The sequence below is a fragment of the Hyalella azteca genome, unplaced genomic scaffold, assembly GCF_000764305.2.
Source record: "Hyalella azteca isolate HAZT.00-mixed unplaced genomic scaffold, Hazt_2.0.2 contig17407, whole genome shotgun sequence".
Taxonomy (NCBI): Eukaryota; Metazoa; Arthropoda; class Malacostraca; order Amphipoda; family Hyalellidae; genus Hyalella; species Hyalella azteca.
In genome coordinates this window covers 106,206-128,081 of record NW_025947191.1, presented here as the reverse complement: position 1 = coordinate 128,081, position 21,876 = coordinate 106,206, and the positions used below count along the sequence as shown (strand labels likewise).

Sequence of the window (21,876 nt, the reverse complement as noted above, 5' to 3'; positions counted from 1 at the left end):
TTTTGACCCGACTTGCATCAATCGTCCATCAGTGATAGCCACTCACTCACCCTTTGTACTTGGTGATGAGGTTAGCGATGGCCGCTCGTCGTCCCCCGTCAAGACAAGGCATCAGGACGCTTGACGCCAGCGACTGGAAGTTTGCAGTAAAGGACACGATGAAAAAGTGGTCATCGTTTCGTCCATGAAGAAGAAAGTTTGGTACCCATAGTTATTTTCAAGGATTTAATCGTAATCTACCGGAATTAATAAAACTTAATTTTAAGCATCCGATGAAGTATGAAAATGTAAGAGCATCCATTCATTTCTCCGCCCTTATTCAAAACGATCAATTTTCCCCAGAACACGAAATTTCCCCAAATATCACATTTGCTCTCCACTTTCATTTTATTATTTTTCTTCTGTTCAAGCAATATCTTTCTTACCACAAGCTTCTTCATCGTATAATACAATAATTAAGAACTCATGTTAGGGTTTCATTCATAACCATAAATTAACAACTTCTTCTCTACCCAACTTCACATATTTTGCTCTTCCAACCCTGCAACGTCAAAGCAAATCTGATGATACGGGAGGTCAATAATCTTTGACAGGTTATATATGCGACTTCATTTCTTCCTCCTCATGAAAGATAACGAAAATCTATTGATGTCGGCCTCTTCATACAATTATTTTACCATTCACATTATTATTGGATGTCACACTTGTCACACTCTAGTGCCCGAAATAAGTATGTTCAACTTTGCATTACGTCCTTCGTTCTACAACATTTTCCTGAAAAATCCTCACATTGAAGAGACGCAGGGCGACTGGTGCGCCCTCAGTAGTTACGGCGTAGAGTAAGTCAGTTGGGAAGTACAGCAGAATTTCTCCGTACATGTTCACGTCCGCCCCTGTCAATACGCTCGGCCGTCCCTATTGAATCAATAAAAATCAGTGTACTAAATAGCATATAAATAGCATATCACTTTTCGGCATAATCTCATACGCAGATATGCATCGGCCTGTCATCCAGCTACGCTAAACTTCAGTCGCCATGCGAGTGTAATGATTACGTTGACATTATTCAACTAAATAATATTTGCATCTGATCAGATGCATTAATTATGAAATAACAATTTTATCTACAAACCTGATCTAAAATGCCAATGAGTGAAGTCGATATTTTAGATACCTTGTTATTCCTCCACACAAAGCCAGTAATGACTCAGGGCAAGTTTATTCAATAATAATACCCCGACAATCGCAAGCTGTGCTTATTTTGTAAAATAAAAATGTAATGCAAGATCGATCAGAATATAGCGCAAGCTCATGAGTCTGGCAACATCGCTACAAATTCTAATGCGGTAAAGTTGACTCCGTTGAAAAATGAACGTTGACTCCGCGCCGTAAAGATCTCCAAGTGTCCCTACATTAGTGCTGTATGAAGTCGTTACTGGGTATTGTATCTATACACTACTGCTTATATCTATTGAAATAGATATAAGGGGTAGTGCAATGTTGGGTAAGTTGTGTTATTAAAATAGATGTAAGTAGTAGTGGAATGTGCATTGAGTTAAATTCTCAATTGAGTATTGTGCCACTGTGTATTCGCGCTGTTGTGGGAGAGTGTAGACTGCATAAAATTTCAGTCGTCTTTGCACACCGATCCAGCCATAAAGGCTAGTCTAGGACTCACCCAACATGTCACTGTATTCATTGCATTTCTTCAATTTTATAACTTCAAGTTTGCTTATTTAGACAAGAATTGGCCGTTAATGGTTAATAATGTTGACCAGAATTAATCTTATCACTTTTAACTGAATAAATGTTATAATCGCCTATTCTTTTTGGAGGGAGGGGGCTCTGACATATATTAATTACGATCATGATTATTTACCTAAATGGAATTATTTACTCCTATTATTATCTACTCCTACGATTTCCATTTGCTCGTAGATTTCCATTTTCCTAATTTCCGCAGAATCTCTTGAAATATCTAAAAGTGCAGTAGTGAAGTTAGTCTCCGCCATTTATGAGATGCACATGAAGATAGCTCTGAACCCCATTATAATTAGTGTTTCCTGTTTAGTTGGGCCAACCTCAGTTATTTTAATTAGATCGTCATTGCCAAATCCCATTGTATAATCTTTGAGCTAAATATTTCTGCGTTCTTCAAGCAACATCTAATTTTTTGCAGCAATCGTCACCTTACATTTACCTCACCTAACCACAATCGTACCTTTATCATCTTTGACCGCACTATATCAAACCCACTGATCATTCTACTTCATACTAGGCTCATCAAAATGAATTTAATAGTTTCACCTAAATAATTATCATCCCATAATTATTTGGCCACTCATTAGATAGCTACCTGCCAAACGAGATATATTGCATACCTCTGCAACCTCCCGCATTGGTCATTTATTAGTTTAGGACGAAACAAGGCGAAACTTTTGAACCCAATGAATAAAACGACAGTTCTACAGATACAGAAAAGCTCAGTGAATAAAGATAATTATTATGCTCCACATTTTTGCCATCTACTAATGGCCCTAGAACTTTTTGACGATACTTTTAAATACACCTTCTACATCACGACTGCTGACAATCAGCGACAAATCAAATCTATACAGTATCAGAGCGTGTGTTATCTTTCTGCACATAATTGCGGCAGATCATCTAGATAAATGGCTCCTAAATTTTTGCAATCGAGTATCACTTATAGGTCTTGAACGGTCGTCGCATTGACCACGTACCCTCCGTGTTCTCTACCAATCAACACTTGATATAAGCCGCCGATAGAATGTTAAGGCTACTTGTGCATTTCCTATCACACTTTACCTTGGCAGTGAGCCCCTCATCTACGATAGTTTGCAGGGCCGCACGACTGATGGAGGTGTAGGCTAACACTTGTTGCCTGTTCGTGACAAGGCGATCCAGTAGGATTATCTTGCTGACGTCGTCCAGGCGTCGAAGTAGATTCGTGCTGTTAAAAATCCATGTTATTAATCCTTATATTCATTTTATAACTATATTTTAGAGCATGTTGATGGCGCGCATTTCAATTCCAAAATGAACACTTTAAATTTTATACGTTTAGCACGTTGTATCATTTCCAGTCGCTTGATAACGTAACCTATGCATTTATGATAGCAACGTGTTATCTATATTTATTTGTACCAAAGGGAAACCGAAATGATTATACTAACTGGGGATCTGATGTTATATTATCATTTCTGTCCATTACTCTCCGCCTTCCATTTCTCCTAGTCATCACACTCTTCCAACTTTAATGAGCAGCGAGTTTTAAGGATTCGTGTATGTGCATCTTCCACCAATTTGTACACATATTGTTGGGGACAACCATGTTCGAAATAACTGTTAGGCAGATAAAAGTCTTTTGTAGTTGAGAAAATATAAAAGTTACCACAGCGAAGAATTCATATCCACGATTAGTCACTTAAATGATTAGTCCACTTACGTTCCATTTGATAAATCTTAATCTTTTGTACCAGCGTAACAATCGTTCAGTGTAAAAATACAGAGGTCCCGACTTCTCTCATGTCTACTTTCATGAAGCTACTCTTGTCCGCTCGACCGCAAGGTTCTCAACAGTAAATTCTGCCGTATGTTATGTTAGCTCCTATTTCTAACGGCGCATGACGTATTAAAAGCATACTATTGGCTTTTTGGAAACGATTGATTTACTGCTTGATGCAAAATACACTGAAATGGGAATAAAATCTTGCTTAATAATCACCCGAAGGCCGCAATGATGCAAATTGGCATGCGCTCGATGGCGGAGGGCGTGAGGAGCTGGAAGACCTCCTCCTCACTCTGCGTCAGCATCTCCGTCTCCGAGTAGTTCACGTAGAGGTCCTTGAGAACGTAGCACTAAGGGACAAATGAGTATAAAATTCCTCTCGCTCCTTCATAGTTCGCGAAAGACTTTATTGCTTGTGTGTGAGACTAGTACTTGTGTAGCTTGTTTGCATTTGTGGGACTCATTCTTAGGTAGACTTTGCACTACACCAACATTCGAAACTTGTAGGTATCGAATTTTTACTCTCTTGGAAAATAAATTTATTCTAGTAGAAAATTATCTGATTTACCCAAGCCTATTTATTTTTTGCAATACTCGAGAAATATGTACCTTATCATTAGTATTAATATATACAAACTGATACGAATTAAAAAAAAAGTTTTCCGTTAAAGGCGAGCTGTATAATTACGAGATTCACATTCTTATTTCAGAAAGTAACTGTCGTAAATTCATCGAGTACACTTATTGGTATAAAGGTAAAGTTTTAAGCTTTTTCACTGAAAGAATTCCTTTTAGTTTTCAATATATAAAATTCATCTATATTTGTACGTACCCAGTCTAATTTTTCGTTCCATTAGGGGGCATCCCAGAGTACACATAGTCGGCTTAGGGGCGAATCTGGAGTTAATCAGCTGCACAAAATTAGCTACTAGACACCTTCATGTAGTCATGCCTGTTCTCGTTTCAACTACACGGGCAGTCGGCAACGTAAAATTGTCTGCATAAGCACGCCCCATTAAACGCCTGAGCTTGACTCTCTCTCGCCGTAAATCTTTGTGACATCTTTCTGAGTAATGTACACTGGAATTTATTAGCTAATTAACTGAGTAATGTACACTGGAATTTATTAGCTAGTTAACTACTGACCACCCTAATTCTTGATTTACCTCGTTCTGGCATTCATGAAGGTTAGGTTTGGCTAGGTTAGGTTAGGTCATTTAATCAAGTTTTGTTCATGATGAGTAAATATTCTGTTTTTATGTTTTCTATAGTCCAGTTATTTTGATTAACTACTTATACTATTTATTTTCCTACAGTTCTAATTTGTCTGCCCATGCTCCATAATTCCCTGGTTTTATTACGTTGTACATTACCTGAATCTTGCATTCTGATTATTAATATAATCTGCAATCTTCATTTATTATTATTCATGGCATTTACGCTTATAATTTAGTTGCCTGAGAGAAGCAAGTAGGTCTTTTAGGGTTGACCTCACCCGCAATTGTGCCGTCGACAACATGAGCTTAGAAACAATATGGTTTCATTTTAATGATTCAGGCAACCTCATCCTATGTGACCATGTTATTTTGGATTATAGAAATTAGGTTGCGCTTAGTTCTTTTTTTAGGGCATACGGTGAAATGATTGTAATATGATTTTGATGATTATCACTCGTGTTACTTTTGTAGACTGCGTGTGTTAACTCTTACATACTCTAGCCCAGTGGTTCCAAAAGTGGGCGATAGCGCCCCCCTAGGGGCGGTGGAAAAATTTTGGGGGGCGGTAAGGAAGAAGAGGGCGTTTGGGGCGCCCCCTATCGCCCCGCGATAGGGGGGCGGTAGTCCTATGTCGAAGTCAGAAGTTCGAACGTTTGTTTGGCGATTTGTACACAACACGTGCAGCACATCATGACACCCAGCGATGTTTTTTCACCCAGATCTGCTTTTTTAACAACTCTTGGGTTCACGTCTCGGACAAATTAACGGCCGGACTCGCGGCCAGCCGGCCAATTTCCAATTCAATGTTCAAGTAATATCTCTCAAACTAATGAACTCGATGAAACTTGGCACACGTATTCATTAGGACCTAACGGTAATGTTAAGCTCATGAATTTTTTTAAATTTTGCCTTCATTTGTTTTTGCCATAGTTATATGGCAATACGGGCCGAAATTCACATTACCGGGTAATCAAGAAATTTTTTTTCCAAACTATTGAGCAGATTCTAACGAAATTTTGAATTTACAGTCGTAACTACCGAACGTTAATGAAATGAAAAGGCTAATGAAAATTTATACGATTGTGCCTTTGTTCGCGAGTTTTTTTCCATTTCACCTTCATTCATGATTTAAACAGCAATACGTGCTTAAATTCGCAGTAATCAAGAAATTCCTTCCCCAATTACTGAATGGATTTGAACGAAACTTAGTATTTAAATACCTAACCTCAGCAAGGGTGATGTTTAGCTCGCTACAATTTTTTCCTTTTGCCTTCGTTTGCGAGTTATACGGCTATACGTATACGGATATACGTAAACGGCTCTTGGTTAAACTGGCCGGTAGAAAAGCCGGTCGTTCCTCCTATATCTGTATAACTCGCGAACGAAAGCAAAATAGAAAAATTGTCGCGAGCTAAACATCACCGTCGAAAGGTTAGGCATTTATATACAAAGTTTCGTTGAAATCTGTTCTGAATAGTTTAGAAGAAATTTCTTGATGGCCGCGAATTTAAGCGACAAATTATCCGGCGATACGGGTCGAATATAAGGAAGTGTGAAATCAAGAATGACTGTGAAATGAAAAAAAAAACTCGCAAACGAAGGTAAAATCGAAAATTTTGAAAGCCAAAAAAAAAAAAATCAACGCTTGGTAGTTATTAAAGTATATTCAAAATTTCGTTCAAATCTGTTCAGTAGTTTGGAAGAAATTCTTTGATCACTGCGAATTTCGGCCTTTATCGCAATATAACTCACGAATGAAAGTGAAATCTGAAAATTTTTACGAGCTAAAAATTCAACGTTAGCTTCCGATGAATATATGTTCCAAGTTTTCTTGAGCTGCGTTCATTAGTTTGGGAGATATTACTTGATAATTGAATTTGGAGATTGGTCGTGCGACTGGCCACGACACCCGGCCGTGAATTTGCCCGAGACGTCCTAGGTTTCTAGTGCTGAAACAGCTAAAAACAGCTTAAAAACATTTTGCTTCACAAAATGGGGTTCTATTTGTGAAATACACATTTGTGTTTAACATTTATCTATTAAAATTGTAGCGTACTAAATTTCAAGAAAGAGGCGTATGTTTTTATATGTGTCTGTGGGGGGCGCTAGAAGTTCACTAGGGAGCCATAGGGGGCGCCAGCCTGAAAAAGTTTGGGAACCACTGCTCTAGCCCCTCAATGTGCTAAGTCATCGTGTGGCCAGGCTACTGCAAAGCTGAGTCCTTGTTGGATAACTCTAGGGTTTGAAAAAAGAACGATAATGCCACTGAGTGCATAAGGATTGCTGCTGGGTTAAGCGCTCTTGTTTTTAATGAGCCCACGAGGGCTGGATAATTTTAGAATTTATGGTATTTCCGATAGATAATGTCAATGAGTTGAACGGGACATGTACGATCATCCCGCGATTGAGTTTAGTGACTCTAAGATGAGTCACCGTAAGGCTAGGTTTTGGAGGGATTAAGTCACAGTGAGGTAAGTTAGCTGATTTCTTTGCGTTTGGTGCCTGAGCGTTTAGATTTAGGCGGCTATTTTGTGGTGCCTCGTTAGTCCCATAACAGCTGTGTCACTGATAATTCTCATTAGTGTAACCCTCTAATCTCGGATGTGTTACCCCAATTTTGCATCGTTGGTGATTTCTATTATATTCTGAATGTTTATAAAAGGCTGGATCTGTGTCTCAAAAGCATTAAATAAGACGGTATAGAGCAAGATTGACTCATCGAAGCCAAATTACGGCAACAAATTAAGTTCTTGGCCCGACCCTTTTGAGCCCTCTAAAAGAGATATAATGGCCCTAAACCTGAGAGTTTCTTGCTTATTCATGTTTAGTTACCGCACGGCTTACACTCTGCTTAGAATTTTAACCGGGTAGAGAGTAAATCTATGTACATAATGTCAATGGTGAGGCTGGGATCTGTCGCAGTGAGATTAGGTGATCTTGGAACGTTAATAATATCGAACATATTTTTCATCGCAATCTGTTGTCTTTGGTCTTATGGAGCATTGTTTATAGGTCTTTATGAAATGTGTTTTTTTTTCTGGCTTTAGGCAACTCTGGATTTCAAGTCATGCCTTCAGTCTGCGGTGAAGTACTCCACTTACCGCCTGGCGTGTAGGGAAGCCGTTCTTCATGTACTCGAGCTGCTCGACGACGTTGGAGGTCGGGATGTTCCTGGCGTCCTCTGCCTGCAGGAACATCGCCCAGTTGGCGTCTTTTGTCATGTTCACTGCATTTATGAAAAGCCGGCTTGATATTCTCAGGCCCTGGTGGAGAAGTTATCTGTGTCAATCAATAACCTTAAGTAATGCAGCCACTAGTAATGAAAATATAATCCGTAGAAATCAGGCTAACGATTAGATAAATGTAAACTGATAAATTCCAAAAATGATATTATTCAAAAGTTTATTGTAAATTTATGTCAGAAATCTTGCTCACTTAATGAAACGACTCACAGCTGCGCTGATTTAGGCTGCTTAAAATCAAATAACAGATCAGGTAAGAATAATACTGTATTTCTACCAATAACACTGATTGCACAAGTTACCTAACCGCTGTTCTCAGTGTTCCTGGCAATTATGCTAGTATGAGCATATGGACTGCGTACCATCTTTGATGTAGGGGGCATGCCGTAGGCTGTCTCCTTAAAGTATTCGAAGTAATAGTCATAGAGATTCTTTATGGGGACTGCCTCCTTGGCGTTGCCAGAGATGTCCTTCACCCAATATGTCGAAAACTGTATAAAATATAATTTCACATTATTTAGTAAGCCTACTGTCTAATGATGTGAATTTGATTTAGAAGACATCGAATCGAAACTGTGGATCAGAGACTTAGGCCGCGCTCTTCGTTCAGTCGTTACCAAGAATTCCGGTGACAGGCAACCCATATCTGAAAACCGTCAACTGGCTGAAAATCGTCGTTCCATGTTCAGCTGGGTTTTGAGTTGGCGACCGCAAGCAGCGGTCGCAAGCGGATTGGATAAGGCAAGCGGAATTATTAATATTATATTATATATTATTTTATATTATTTATATTATTATATATTATTGGCAAGCGGAATTATTGGATCGAATATTGTTAGCCACTGAAATCACTGTTTATAGATTTATAAGAAGAAAAAAGTTAACGTTGGTTACGTAATATTCGTATCAAGTTTCCAGAATATTTGTGCATGTCAAGGTTTATAATTCCTAGGGATTGGTTCTTATGTACAGTTTTGCTGTGGTTGAGCGGAGCTGTTTCCAAGATAGCGTATGTTGTACTGGCTATAGGGTCTCAAGTAGCAAGTCTATCCCTGAATTTCACCACACTGAGCATTGGAAGACCACGAACCCTGTCTGGTGTTTTCGGCCACCAGTTGGATTAAAAAGCATTACCTTCTTTTATAAAATATGTTCTAGGACTTTTTTTCAGTGTCATTTTCCAAATTATTATTACTTGTTTGAAAAGATAATACATTGTTGTTGTTTCCCGAGAATTTGGAAAAGATAACTTTTGCACTAAGAAACGAACCCAAGGAAGCCAGAGCTTCAACTGATGACTGGATGCTTTTTTATACTTCAAGCTCCGTTTGTGGACTGTTCTCAAAGCTCCTGCTGTGTTTCCTTGTACTCGAATGATGTTCAGACAGATAATGATATCATTCATGTACTGGAATGATGGTTAACACTCTTTGCGATTGTCGCTCATGTATGATTATATCGGACTAATGGTAGAAAACTACTATGTAATGACATTACTTTGCTTTTATGTGTACTTGTGTTTCATGTTTATTATTTTTTCAAATTTGATTGATATTATTGCGTGTTTATTTAATACGAGTCAAACAAATTCATTTCACTAGGTGAACAAGTAAATTAATTTTATCTGTAACCCCACTTCCCAAAATAGTTGAATATTGATTGAGTTCTCACACACATTTTTTTCTCGTTTGGGGCACATGATACATTATGAAATATTGCGGTCAGATAATAAAAGTACCTAGACCAGGGTGCGCGATATGACCCATATGTTAGTTCAGCTATTAAAGTCACTTGTTTGCTTAGATCGCATGTTAACCAGCAATTTAGAAGCAAATGCATTACCCAAAAATTCACCATTTATTTATAAGAGAAAATGTTTTGGAGTCCAGGGCCTATACTTTCAAAAAAAGTTAAGAGATCGTAAGTTCATCAGCCAATCATTGACGGCCTTTCAAGCAAAATCCACCAATCACAGACAAGAAAATAGAGCGTAAGTACTTACGTTCATTGACGGCCTTTCAAGCAAAATCCACCAATCACAGACAAGAAAATAGAGCACAAGTACTTACGTTCACTTAGCGAGTTTTGAAAGTATGGCCCCAGCTCCAGTGCCAGTTCATAACACAAAGTTCAGTTCAGAAGAATTTCAGACCTAGAAACACAAATGCAATCAAGTAGTAAAGAAAATTAACTGTCAGGTATTAAGACGGAAACAAGTAAATGAGACATGAAATGAACGCTAGTAAACGGTCCTATCTATTCATTATACCAAGAGAAAAAAGCTACAAGCGGCATTCAGACTAGGCTTCTGTTTGAATATATACAGGGATTCTAAAATTTGTAGATCAGTAACACTGGATGTGGAAGTTAGAACTTTAAAATTACTATCAGATACATAGGTGCTGCACTTCTCGAAATGAACACGTACAGCAGAATGAGGAGGATGTGCAAGTAGCTTCACAGTTCCATAAATCCTCAGCCAGCCTAGTATAGAAATTGCGTGACGTCATTCCGCATACGCAGATGCGCACTACGCACAACTATATTTGTAAACTATCTGTATAATAAAGAATAACAGGAAGGGTATCCTTATAGCTGGAAAAAGAGCAATTCTAAATTTGTTAACCAACAACACATGAAGATTTACATCCGGAAGGTATTTTGCGAATAAAGCCTCTTATTCCCATGACATACTCTCAGATGCGGGGCCAAAGTAGGAAAAAACAGTAAACAACGTTCTTATTGTCACACTTGAGAACGACATCAGTGTATTGCTTGGACATAAACTTGTTAATTTGGGTAAACACCAGGTGCGATGGAAAGCCATTTTGCGAAAAATAATGTGCAAAAATTCAAATTTCTGAGAACATGGCTAGGAAAGTAGAGCAAATGCGGAAGCTACGGTTTATCAATGTTTGGATCCCATGCAATTTGAAACGAAATAAACACAAGCTAAAAAGGCTAGTGATTAAGCCAGTGAATGTCGATTTTTCTAAAAACTGAAGTTTGGAAACTGCCATCAGATTTGGTAACTTTGCAGTCAAGGAAAGACAAACTATTGTTTGATTCAAGCTCTATTGTAAATTCGATAGACTTATGTTGGAGATTAAGATAGTCAAAGAAGAGGCCAACATGAGAGGGATGCTTATAAATAAAAAAAGTATCATCAACATATCGGTAATAGAATGTTGGTTTAAAATCAAGATGACCTACTCCGAAAAGCTGCAAAGAGTTCTTTGGACATTAACCTTATAGTAAAATGCAAAGTTTTCGGTGCAATTTCTAAGTTTCTGAGGTGTTGACTTTACAAACGCTGCCTTCACACATCCTAATTTACAAGTCATGGTAGAGCAAGCTTCTTTCCAGGGAATTATCTTCTAAGAAGAAGGCCTTTAGAGATTTAACCGACTTGGTCACCGTAGGTGAAGCTTAAATTGGACATGTATTTTCCATTTTCGATGCATTTGCTATCCATCAACATCCCATACGTCTAACTAGAGCATTCAATAAAACTATCCGCCAGGCCCATCAGAAGAAACTTTATACCCTAGGTAGTCATAATGAAATTCATCCGTGTAACCCTAAAAAGTCGTTTTAAGTTATAATTCATACAGCCAGGAACCTCTAATCAAGTACTTGGACTTGATTTTTGTTTGCCTGCTTTTAAATTAGATTTTCATACTGTTAGTTTTTTTTGGCTTTTGAAATACTTGCTCTTAGCATAAAAATGTTTCCATTACAAACCATCATTAGTTTCCTGGCAATTGGTAAAGTTTTGCTTCCCGTCATTTTAACGGCTTAAAATTTTCTCATGTTTTTCAGGTGCTTGACATCCATTTATTGAGAGACTTAGCCAAAAATAAGGATTTTATCATTTGTAAGCCAGATAAGGGCAAATGAGTAGTATTAGTTATCGTAATCGTTATAACAGTAGCCTTACTAATCTTGTCACCGACCCTTCTAAATTTAAAGAAATTACTGAACCAATCGCTAAACTAGTTTTGAAGGTGGAGGGCAAAACTAATAATTTACTACGAAAACGTAAAGATTCCGCTGCACTATCATTTGAAACTTACTTTAAATTTCTTGTCTGTGGCTCAGGCCCCGGTATTTTGTATGGTTTGCTCAGAATTCATAAACCAGATTTCGATGTGAAATTTCGATTCCGCCCAATTTTTGTTGCTTATAATACTCCTAGTCTCAAAATTTCAAAAGTTTGATTCCGCTTATGAACTGTCATACGACCGACCAACATACTGTGGACAAGACTTACATGTTCGTAGATCGCCTGAAGAGTCTTTACAATGTCCAGGAATTGACTATATGGCTTCCTTTGATGTAGAAAATTTATTTACTGAAATACCTTTTGCTGAAACCATTGATATATGCGTCAATTCATTGTTTAAAGATGTCAATGACCTTGTCATGAGTTTTAACCGCAATTTTAACAAATCTATACTTGAATTATCTATGCTAAACTCAATTTTCATATTTGCTGGCAAGTTTTATACGGACAGATTGACGGTTTGGGCATGGGGCTTCCACTCGGCCCTACCTTTGTCAATATTTTCATGTGTTTTCACGAGGGTACTTGGTTGGCCGTTTGTCTTCTTATCCCGTAGATTTTAAACCAATTTTATATAACCGATATGTTGATGATACATTTTTTATTTATAAGCATCCCTCTCATGGGGGCATTTTCTTCGACTATTTTAATCTCAAACATAGTCTATCATATTCACCATGGAGCTTTAATCAAACAATAGTTTGTCTTTCCTTGATTGCAAAGTTATCAAATCTAATGGCCGTTTCCAAACGCTTTTTTAGAAAATCCACATTTACACGCATTAAGCCACAACTTTTTTAGATTTTGTTCTTTTCGTTTCAAAACAAATGGGATCCAAACATTGATAAACATTGGCTTCCGCATTTGACCTACTTTCCAAGCCTTGCGCTGCATTTTTTCACAAAATGGCATTCCATCGCACCTGGTGTTTATCCAAATTAAAAAGTTTATGTACAAGCAATATACTGATGTGGTTCCCATGTGTGACAATAGAAACGTTGTTTAATGTTTTTTCCCTACTGCCCTGTCAAAATTAAAAGCAGTATTAGCCGGACTGGCGCCCAACCAAGAGCATGATAGAAGAATGGGTATAGTAGAAAACTAGCAGGAACGTCTACCTATTAAGGGGTTCAAAATGGTCAGCGTAAGGCCTTATTTGGGCGCTGGCGCTCGGCTGCAACGAATCACTCCTGCCGGGCTCCGGCTCACTTACTGCCTCCACGCATCATACGCTGCCCAAAACCTGCTCTCTTCAGGCTCATTTTATTTTCTTTCAGGGATAACTAAAAAGTTCTGTCCACGCAATTAAACGTTTATTTGAATTTTTTTGGCACAATTACATAAGTTATACAAAAAAATGATTTGGCCGAAACACAGCTTAGAGTGTGATATATGCTACTGGCTTTATGCTCTATGCATCATCCATACTCTCAATAGTAAGCAATAACATATTTATGAACATTATTCTACATTCTAGTACAACTATTTCTCGCAAAAACTCATTAGCATGTTAAGACACTAAATATATATACATCAATAATGCATAGGGCAGAGCAAAGCGTAAAAATAGATGAACAACATGATGCAAAATTCTTAAATGAAAGTTATAATAGAATAGAATAGAATAGAATAGAAGTGTCGGCGTTGAAGACATAGGCCCATGGCCTGTTGCCGATTCTTGAACTTTTCGTGACTTGATTCACAAGGGATCCGGCCTTTGGAACCCGATCTTTCCATAACTGACGATTGATTGAGATAGCTGCTGGACTTATTGCCTGCTCTCTCTCTATCCAGCAGTTCACGAGTGCTCTCGTTGGCGAGATCAGAGATGACCTCTTTGCGGCCTTTACCTTCTGCGTTAGCGCTATTTTCTGTTTTGTGCAGCAGTGCAGGTTGTTGGCAGTCCTGACAGTACCAGTGTACTGACTTGTTTTTACGAATAACCGAGCAGTCAGTCTTGCTTAACTTTGCACAGTTGTTGCAGATGGTATCCCCGCAACGATCGCAGGCCACTGTAGTGTCATTGACGTTAAGCGATTCCAGCTTGCAAAATTTACAAATTTCTCCTCGCTCATTTTGCAATTTGATCTTCGAATTCGGTTTAACAGGACTGGAGGCCTTCTCATTTAATTTTTTCCTCTCTGACCAGCCATCATAAAATGCAAGAGCCAAAGAAAAAACACAATTTAAAACTGAAACAAGTTAAGTAAAAATTGTAAAGTTTCAAAGGGCTGGAAAAACTCAGTTACAGACTTGAGAATAAGCGGCTTGCAAATGCAAGAGCTAGATAAACACAAGTTTAAAACCGAAATCAAGTTGAGTAAAATTTGTACAAATTGTTAGATTGTTCAAAATTGTTAAAGACTTGAGAGCAAGCGGCTTTCAGAGAGCGGCGATCACAGCGGCTAGGAAGAGGTAGGCGCGAGAACAAAGGCTTATTGTCCCGCGTGGGTCAGGGCGTGGGCGTTACCCTCGCGCGGCAACCCTCACTGACTCCACAGGTCCGCGTTGTTTGAAAATGAAAACACTTTCACTTGTTTGGCTTGTTCATTCTATTTGCACTCACTTTTACAGACTTCACTGAACTGAACTGAAATTCGGTTATTCTCTGGCACGGATCATAAAAAAATGCGAAAAGAGTTCCGAAAACGGCACAGCAAAAAGTTAAAAATTTAGAAATTTGGGAACACGAGCACGAGCGTCCGCTCTCGACCACGGCTTAACGGAGACAATCATAATTCATATAAACGAGATTAAACAATGAGCCAGATCCTCCCTTAAGCACAAAATTCTCAAACACCGATTAACTAAAGTAGCCAAACTCATATAATTATATTTCGATGCATGAAAGGAATACTCTTCCATTTAAATCGAAAAGTGTGCGAAAAACTGATATCAACGCAAGTTCAGCATTACCTCAAATTTCCTACCTGTCAAGGTAATACGTCTGAACAGCTTCATATTAATTTCTGAATCTAGATATGAATAGGTTATGGCCGATTTTCATTTGACATTCTTAGCAATACATTAATTGCAAATCGAGAAATCATCATAAAAAATCAATTAATTAGGGCGTTGATTTAGAAAAGACATTTGTTAAAATAAATCCAAAAATGTTATCGTCAAATTCATAATCGATTTTTAATATAGTACCAAAGCATGAGCTATCACGTTTACTAGACACGACATTCAACAAACGAAAAAAACTGATGTAGGCCACTTCATCACGACATTGGAAAATTTTTAAAAGTACGAAATACAGGTACTGACAATAGATGAGCGCTACTTTTCCGATTTAAAATCTTTCATCATCTTGCACCACAAGCCAGCCATTCATAATTGATACCATTTAATTATTTTCGGCTTGGGGACGAGACGACACTTCTGAACAAAATATTTCACCCCATGCCAGCAATTCGTAATTAAATGCCATGCAATTTATGAAGAGATAATATTTCTGCCGTCACCGTATGCCAACTAGGCTCCGTAGTTTGTTACAATAAACCAATATCTTTTTACATGTTCTTCAAGGTACCGTCTATTCAAGGTAGCGATGATGCTGTCAGCGTTGTATGAGGCACCGGTTGTCAGCCCGCGCGCACAGAGGTGCCTCTGGTGGCAGACGTAGAAGACGCCGCAAGGAAGGGGTGGTAGGTGGTTGTTGAGTTGGACGCCAGATAGGTCGCCCCAGCGTGCACGGGGTTATCTCACAGAGAGGAGGAGGGCCGTTGGGGAGGAAAGGCAGGCGAAGATTATCCACGGTAGTCTGTCAAAGAGGAATGGGAGACAGAAATACTGATAAAAATAAGCAACAATATAACAGAGGGCATAAGATGAGTTAAAACCAGCGAATCTCCATAAACAAAAAATCGAAGATGTTGAACTAGTAAGGTAAAAGCAAATGAAACAATCTCTCTGAACACATTCCCTTCCTTTACATTTCACTTACATTGACAGAAAATTGGGATGAGATCTTGTCAGGGTTGGCAATGATTAAATCAAAATGATTAAATCACGTGATTAAATCATTTGATTTTTTTATAAAAAAATCAAGAATTTTTTTTAATTTTTTGATTATTTTATATATTTAAATATATTGAGTGGCAGTCTTTAATTTATTTTGAGGTATTGTTGTTCATGGTTTAGTATAAATGTACTATGACTGAAAAATTGGTATATAAACTTGTTGACTTTATTGTGTATTAGGTTCCAATAAATTGAATGTTTTTGGTACAGAGGTATCAAGTGTTGCTATACATTGTACACAGCTAGCAGCTTAGCTAATTTGTATAGGGCTATAGGTAGTCTTTAACTATTTGACTATTTGTTATATATTGATCACAATATACAATTTAAATGTGTTAACTAGCTCATACAGGGTGGGACAGAACCGATTGAGCAGTTTTGAGGCAAAATAAGAGTAATGGAGGTACATGAAGAAGAAAGTTTATTTGCATCAAGATTAGCATAACATACCATTTAAAATACTTATGTTTTGAAAACAATATCAGGACGATGGTGTCTGTTAGCTGCATTACACTGTTGGAGTCGTTCTCGGAAGTTTCCTACAGCACGTTCACACATAATCCGAGCGATGGCCATAACCTCTGCTGCAATAATCCGTCCCTTAGCTGTGGTAGGGTGTGAGGGCAACTTCTGAACACCCTTTCTTTTAGATGTCCCCAAGGAAAAAATCGCAAATGCTCAAATCAGGTGACCTCACAGGCCACTGTAAATCACCCCTCAGAGACTCCAGACCTCCGGGAAACATGAGTTTCAAAACATTGAGTGACATTCGGGCTGTGTGAGCTGTAGCCCCATCCTGCTGGAACCACATGTCTGCCAATGCTTAATTTTCGACAATGCTTTCCATCCTGGGCTGCAAAAAATATTGCAACATTGCAGCATAGCGATTGGAATTCACTGTCATGGTTACTCCATCCTCTGAGAATGACTCCAACAGTGTGTTGCAGCTAATGGCCCCCATCTTTCAGATATTATTTTCAATACATGAGCATTCTAAATGGTATGCTATGCTAACCTCTAGGAAAATAATCTTTCTACTTTATGTACCTCAATTACTCTTATTTTGCTTCAAAACTGCTCAATTGGTTCTACCCCACCCTGTATATTGAGAAGCTGAGATTGGATTGACCTTTTAGTCAATTAGAAAGATTTTCTACTCTAATACGAGTATTCTAATTAAAATATTCAATTTCAATCTTCAAAAATGTGAATTTATAACTAGAAACAAAACAATTACTATTATAAAACTATATATAAAATAATTAAATGCAGTGAAAGGAAATAAAATGCTTGAATTGTGCACGTGTTTATTTCAAACAGTGTTAGCTTTTCTCATAACATAAGTCTCATTTTAAGTCGTTTGAGGTTTGTTTGGTTATCGTTCAGTTTATGTTTAGTGGTGGTTTATTGGTCTGAATTAAATGGGAACAGTGCAGTCAGTCACTCAGTCACTACTAGTTGGTGTGTTTAGAGGGTAGAGTCTGGTAGATTTATAGGACAAAAAACTATTAGATCTATTGATAGTGTTGTGCACTGTGCTCTCAGCTACCTATCTGTTACTGTTATGTGACTCTTCAATGTTTAGAATATCTGCATTCCTGAAGTGTTTTTGTATATTGAAGCCAGTTAAATGGTCAATATTTAGCTCATTACCTTGCTCCATACAAACTTTACAAAGTTAAGGAATAGACTTATCTATAATTGTTTACCCAAAAATCCCAAAGTGATAAACACCACCTTGGCCATTATTAAAGGCAATAAGTGCCTTTTTTTGCCATCCATTATGATCCATATACTGTTATTGTTAGTAGGCTAATTGCAACATAAAAAATAACCTTTCAAAAAGACAAAAAAGCTAAAAAAAATAAAAAATTAAATAAATAAAAAAATAATGAAAAAATAAAGAAATCATTGATTTTTGATTTTTTTTATTATTTTTTTAAATCAAAAAATCAAAAAGTCCACAACCCTGGATCTTGTAAATTTCAATCTTGTTTTGATGCCATATTCTTCTTTATTGCTAAATAAAAAATATGTCAACTCATTGCATTGGTCACTTAGATGAAGTAAAATCAAACCTGACGACCAAGCAAATAATTATGAATGAATAGAATGGCTTTCAAACTTCATGAAAAACCCATTAATTATTACAACGTACTTACTCGCCTGGAGAACAGGTGACAATTATTCCACGATGGGTCGCTGCAGCCTCAATTCCAGGCTCAACGTTGGGGTGCTCCCAGCAGGTCATAACATCGCCTTCTGCCTTACACAGCTCTGAAATATCACCAAAAATTAAAGAAAAGAATGTGCTCATCACAAAAGCCATCAGTGCTTGGAAGTTCGAAACTATAGAAATATTCCATAGTAATTAATCAAACTCTATCACATAATATGAATTTTAATAAGTTGAAGCCAACAAGTTTCAGCACTTTACAGAGGCCAATTAACAAAATAAGTCAGGTGACAACAATTAAAAAAATGTCCTAAATTCTTACTGTAAGTTTTCTCTTAGTTATGATACCATTGATACTACCAGCGTTTCAAGTTTCATTATGCAAGCCTGTTCAGAATTTGCACTTTATAAAAATAAATATGCTTCAAATAGAATTTAAACCCACTGCAAATACAGAATCCATTCATCAAAGACCTTTCTTTGTAAATAGCTGTTTCAATATTTAATATGCAACAAACTATGAGAGTCTGCAAATAATATTGAATCACACTTCATTAAGATCATCAATCACCAATGTCATATCATGTTAAACTCAAAGCACAGCACATTGTATGATTTGAAACCAAGATATTGGATACTTTACCAATATTTTCAAATCCATTACACAATCATGATATTTTATTATCAAATACTTCTCTTACTATGTTGTATTACTGCAAAATTGTGAGATCAATTGTTACATTATGAGAGAAAATTGGTAAAAAGGCTTTCTAGTATAAAATTCATGCATCACCTTAGTACACAGGAATTCATTTTACAATTTAGCGAGGCCAGTCAGTAATATTGGCAGGAACTTGGCATTGCGCATCCTTGGACGCTTTCCCAACAGGCAGCTAAAAACTAGAAAATAGTTGAAATTTTAATATATTAGGTAAAGTAATACTGCAGATATTCTCATAATAATTAAAAGCATTAAATGTTCTCGGCACAAAAGTAAATCATGGATTCTAGTTGTAATTCCAGCCCAAATTCAATAGTTCTGCCGGCTGAACTTTAGGGAGCTAAGCAAACTATAGGCAGCTTTTACAATGTAAATTTCAGTCACTTCTAGTAGAAGCATTGTGACTGAGGGACTTTTTAGGAAAGTAAATTCAATCTATCTGAACACAAATAAAAATATAAACTGACAGCATTCTAATTTATTTATAAGCATATGCTTTTAAATGGCAGATGATTTTCAATATGAAACTTGTTATGAGTGCATATGATGGATTATTGGACTCTACATTTGTATTTTGGACTGGTGCTGTAGAGGTGAAAATTAACACTAACAGTAGGTAGTAATTCTCAAATGGTCTACAAGACATGAAAATGGTCCTTTCTTTTAAACCTGGCTGATATTGATAGTTTCGGATCAACAAGTGGCCTGTCTAGATTGATCGTAATTTTGAACAAATGAGCCATCACTACATATACATTCACATTTGATATATAAATGATTAAAAAATTGAATGAAATGCAATTTGCATTATTTTTACGTCAACAGAAGATAAACTGACATGCATTTCTAGTAAAACTACTAAGTTGTAGTCTTACCTTCACTAGACGATTGATTCAGAATTCAGATGCCATCGGTCCTACATTACAGCAATCAGCTTCAGATATTCGAACTAAGTTCGGCGGGCCAGCGCTCACAATACTTTCAAATTCAAGTAATAGACGTCATTGTCGATTCTTGCAGATAACATCACTTTTCTAAGCACCTTCCATGTAGCATGGTACGCATTGTGCTTGTTCCCATCGTAAACGATGAGCAACATTATGCACTTGGAATACACAGGCACTGCAACATGCCATGACGAAGAATGCCGTTTGTCATTCGGCTATTTTAAAGCATTTTCCCTTGACAGGGAAAAATGATGTTCCCCAAATTTCTAATGCAGTCTTTTGAAAATCCCTTCTTGAATTAAATAATTCATTAAAACACTGAAAAAAATATTTAACATCTTACCACACTTTGTAAATTTATTTAACTTTGGTCTGAACAAATTTTAATAATATACTCCCGCATTCTGAAATTTTTGGGTGGATTTCAATTTTTTCCCCAATTCTTTCTCAAATTACGACGATTTCAATTTTTTACCCCAATTCTTTCTCAAATTACTACTTGTGCCATAAATCGTTATTCTTTTGTTAATTAATTCGAAAATTTATGACGAATAATAATATTCAGAGCACTGTTTAATATATCAATTTGACTGACTTTATGGCAAAATATTTTTGATAAATATTTCTTATCAAAGTTTATAACCTGTTACGAATTGTTTGATTTATTTCAGGAAATCAAGCAGTTTTTCAGGAGGATGATTGTTCATTGCAAATGCAATATGGATTATATGCTAATCATTCTATTTGAAATACCTCTCATCACGTTACAATTCTTTTAAAAACTTATCTATTGCTTTTTCTATTCTTCGACAAGGAAGTTTTTAAAATAAATTTAGTCATCACCGTATAATATGACATGCAAATCGTAAGCCAAATAATATGCGCTTCGCCATTCTTATGACGTATAGTTGCGAAGCTATTTCAATAAACATAGTATACAAAACGTTTCAGTAAACGTTTTAGATGTCAACATAATAACTCATTCTCTCTCCCACTTCTTCTAAAACCCCTAATTCTTCCCTATTATATCCTGCTCTCAACCTGCCTCGAACCGGACACGGACGAGAAGCCGTTGCCTATACAGGGTCTGCCATATTAACCATGTCTTGTTAGTTAACAATTTTATTATTGGCTCGTTTTTCAGGTATAAGGATATCCTTCCTATTCTTATGTGATCGGCACTAGTTTAGATATAGTTGTGCGCAGTGCGCATCTGCGTACGTCGGTATGTCGTCACGCAATTTCTATACTAGGCTGGCTGACTATAAGGTCAGGAGTTATAGAACGGCCCTGTCAAAATTTTCGTGCCGATTAAGGTCGTTTTAGAGGAACTATATTCGGCTTAGGGGTGAATCAAGAGCAAGTCGGCCACGTAGGGTGTTTGGCTTCTATTTAACAGCCTCTTTTGGAAGTCAATTGCCCGGTAGGCCAAATCTGCGTAATATGATTAAAAAGAGCAGCTGGTCAAGCTTCGTCATGATGCCCCTGGTCAAACGCTGATGACGCTATCGCACGATGGGTGTTGAAAATGTGCCTTTATTCTTAAGATCTAAATATTCAGGTAGTCAGATTGGTCATAACTTAACAGCCTATTTTCCTTAACTTAAAGTTGACACCAAATAGTTTAAAACCAAATTCATTGATTTAATATGCAGTTGGGAATTTGGAGCCAGGTTCATACATTTCAATTAATGTTAGATTTATTAATCGCGACAACCCTGCTACCACTTAAACTATTCATTTCTAAATTGCTGCAAAGAACCATCTACCCGGCCACAACGTCACGAAAATACGTCAGCGTCTAATCAGTCAGTCTCCAGCTACAGATGGTGTGGTCAACAAGTGCCCCCATGCAGTCAACTCCGATTTTCACTTTCGACTCCTTTGCCACTAAACATCTTGGCCAGTCCCTATGAAGCTGTCTCTTATACACATCTAGATGTGTATAAGAG

At 37.2% G+C, this 21,876-nt stretch overlaps 1 protein-coding gene across 1 annotated transcript in view; it reads right to left on the bottom strand.

Annotated features, from left to right (window-relative positions):
* Positions 1–21,876, bottom strand: part of LOC108677510 — a 37,748-nt gene that overhangs the window by 9,287 nt on the left and 6,585 nt on the right. The window contains exons 3-8 of the mRNA XM_018165735.2: positions 8,351–8,479; positions 7,848–8,009; positions 3,746–3,879; positions 2,827–2,971; positions 790–915; positions 51–133 (exon numbers count right to left, since the gene is read on the bottom strand). Coding sequence (XP_018021224.2) covers positions 51–133; positions 790–915; positions 2,827–2,971; positions 3,746–3,879; positions 7,848–8,009; positions 8,351–8,479 — 779 coding nt within the window. The remainder of the gene's footprint in view (positions 1–50; positions 134–789; positions 916–2,826; positions 2,972–3,745; positions 3,880–7,847; positions 8,010–8,350; positions 8,480–21,876) is intronic.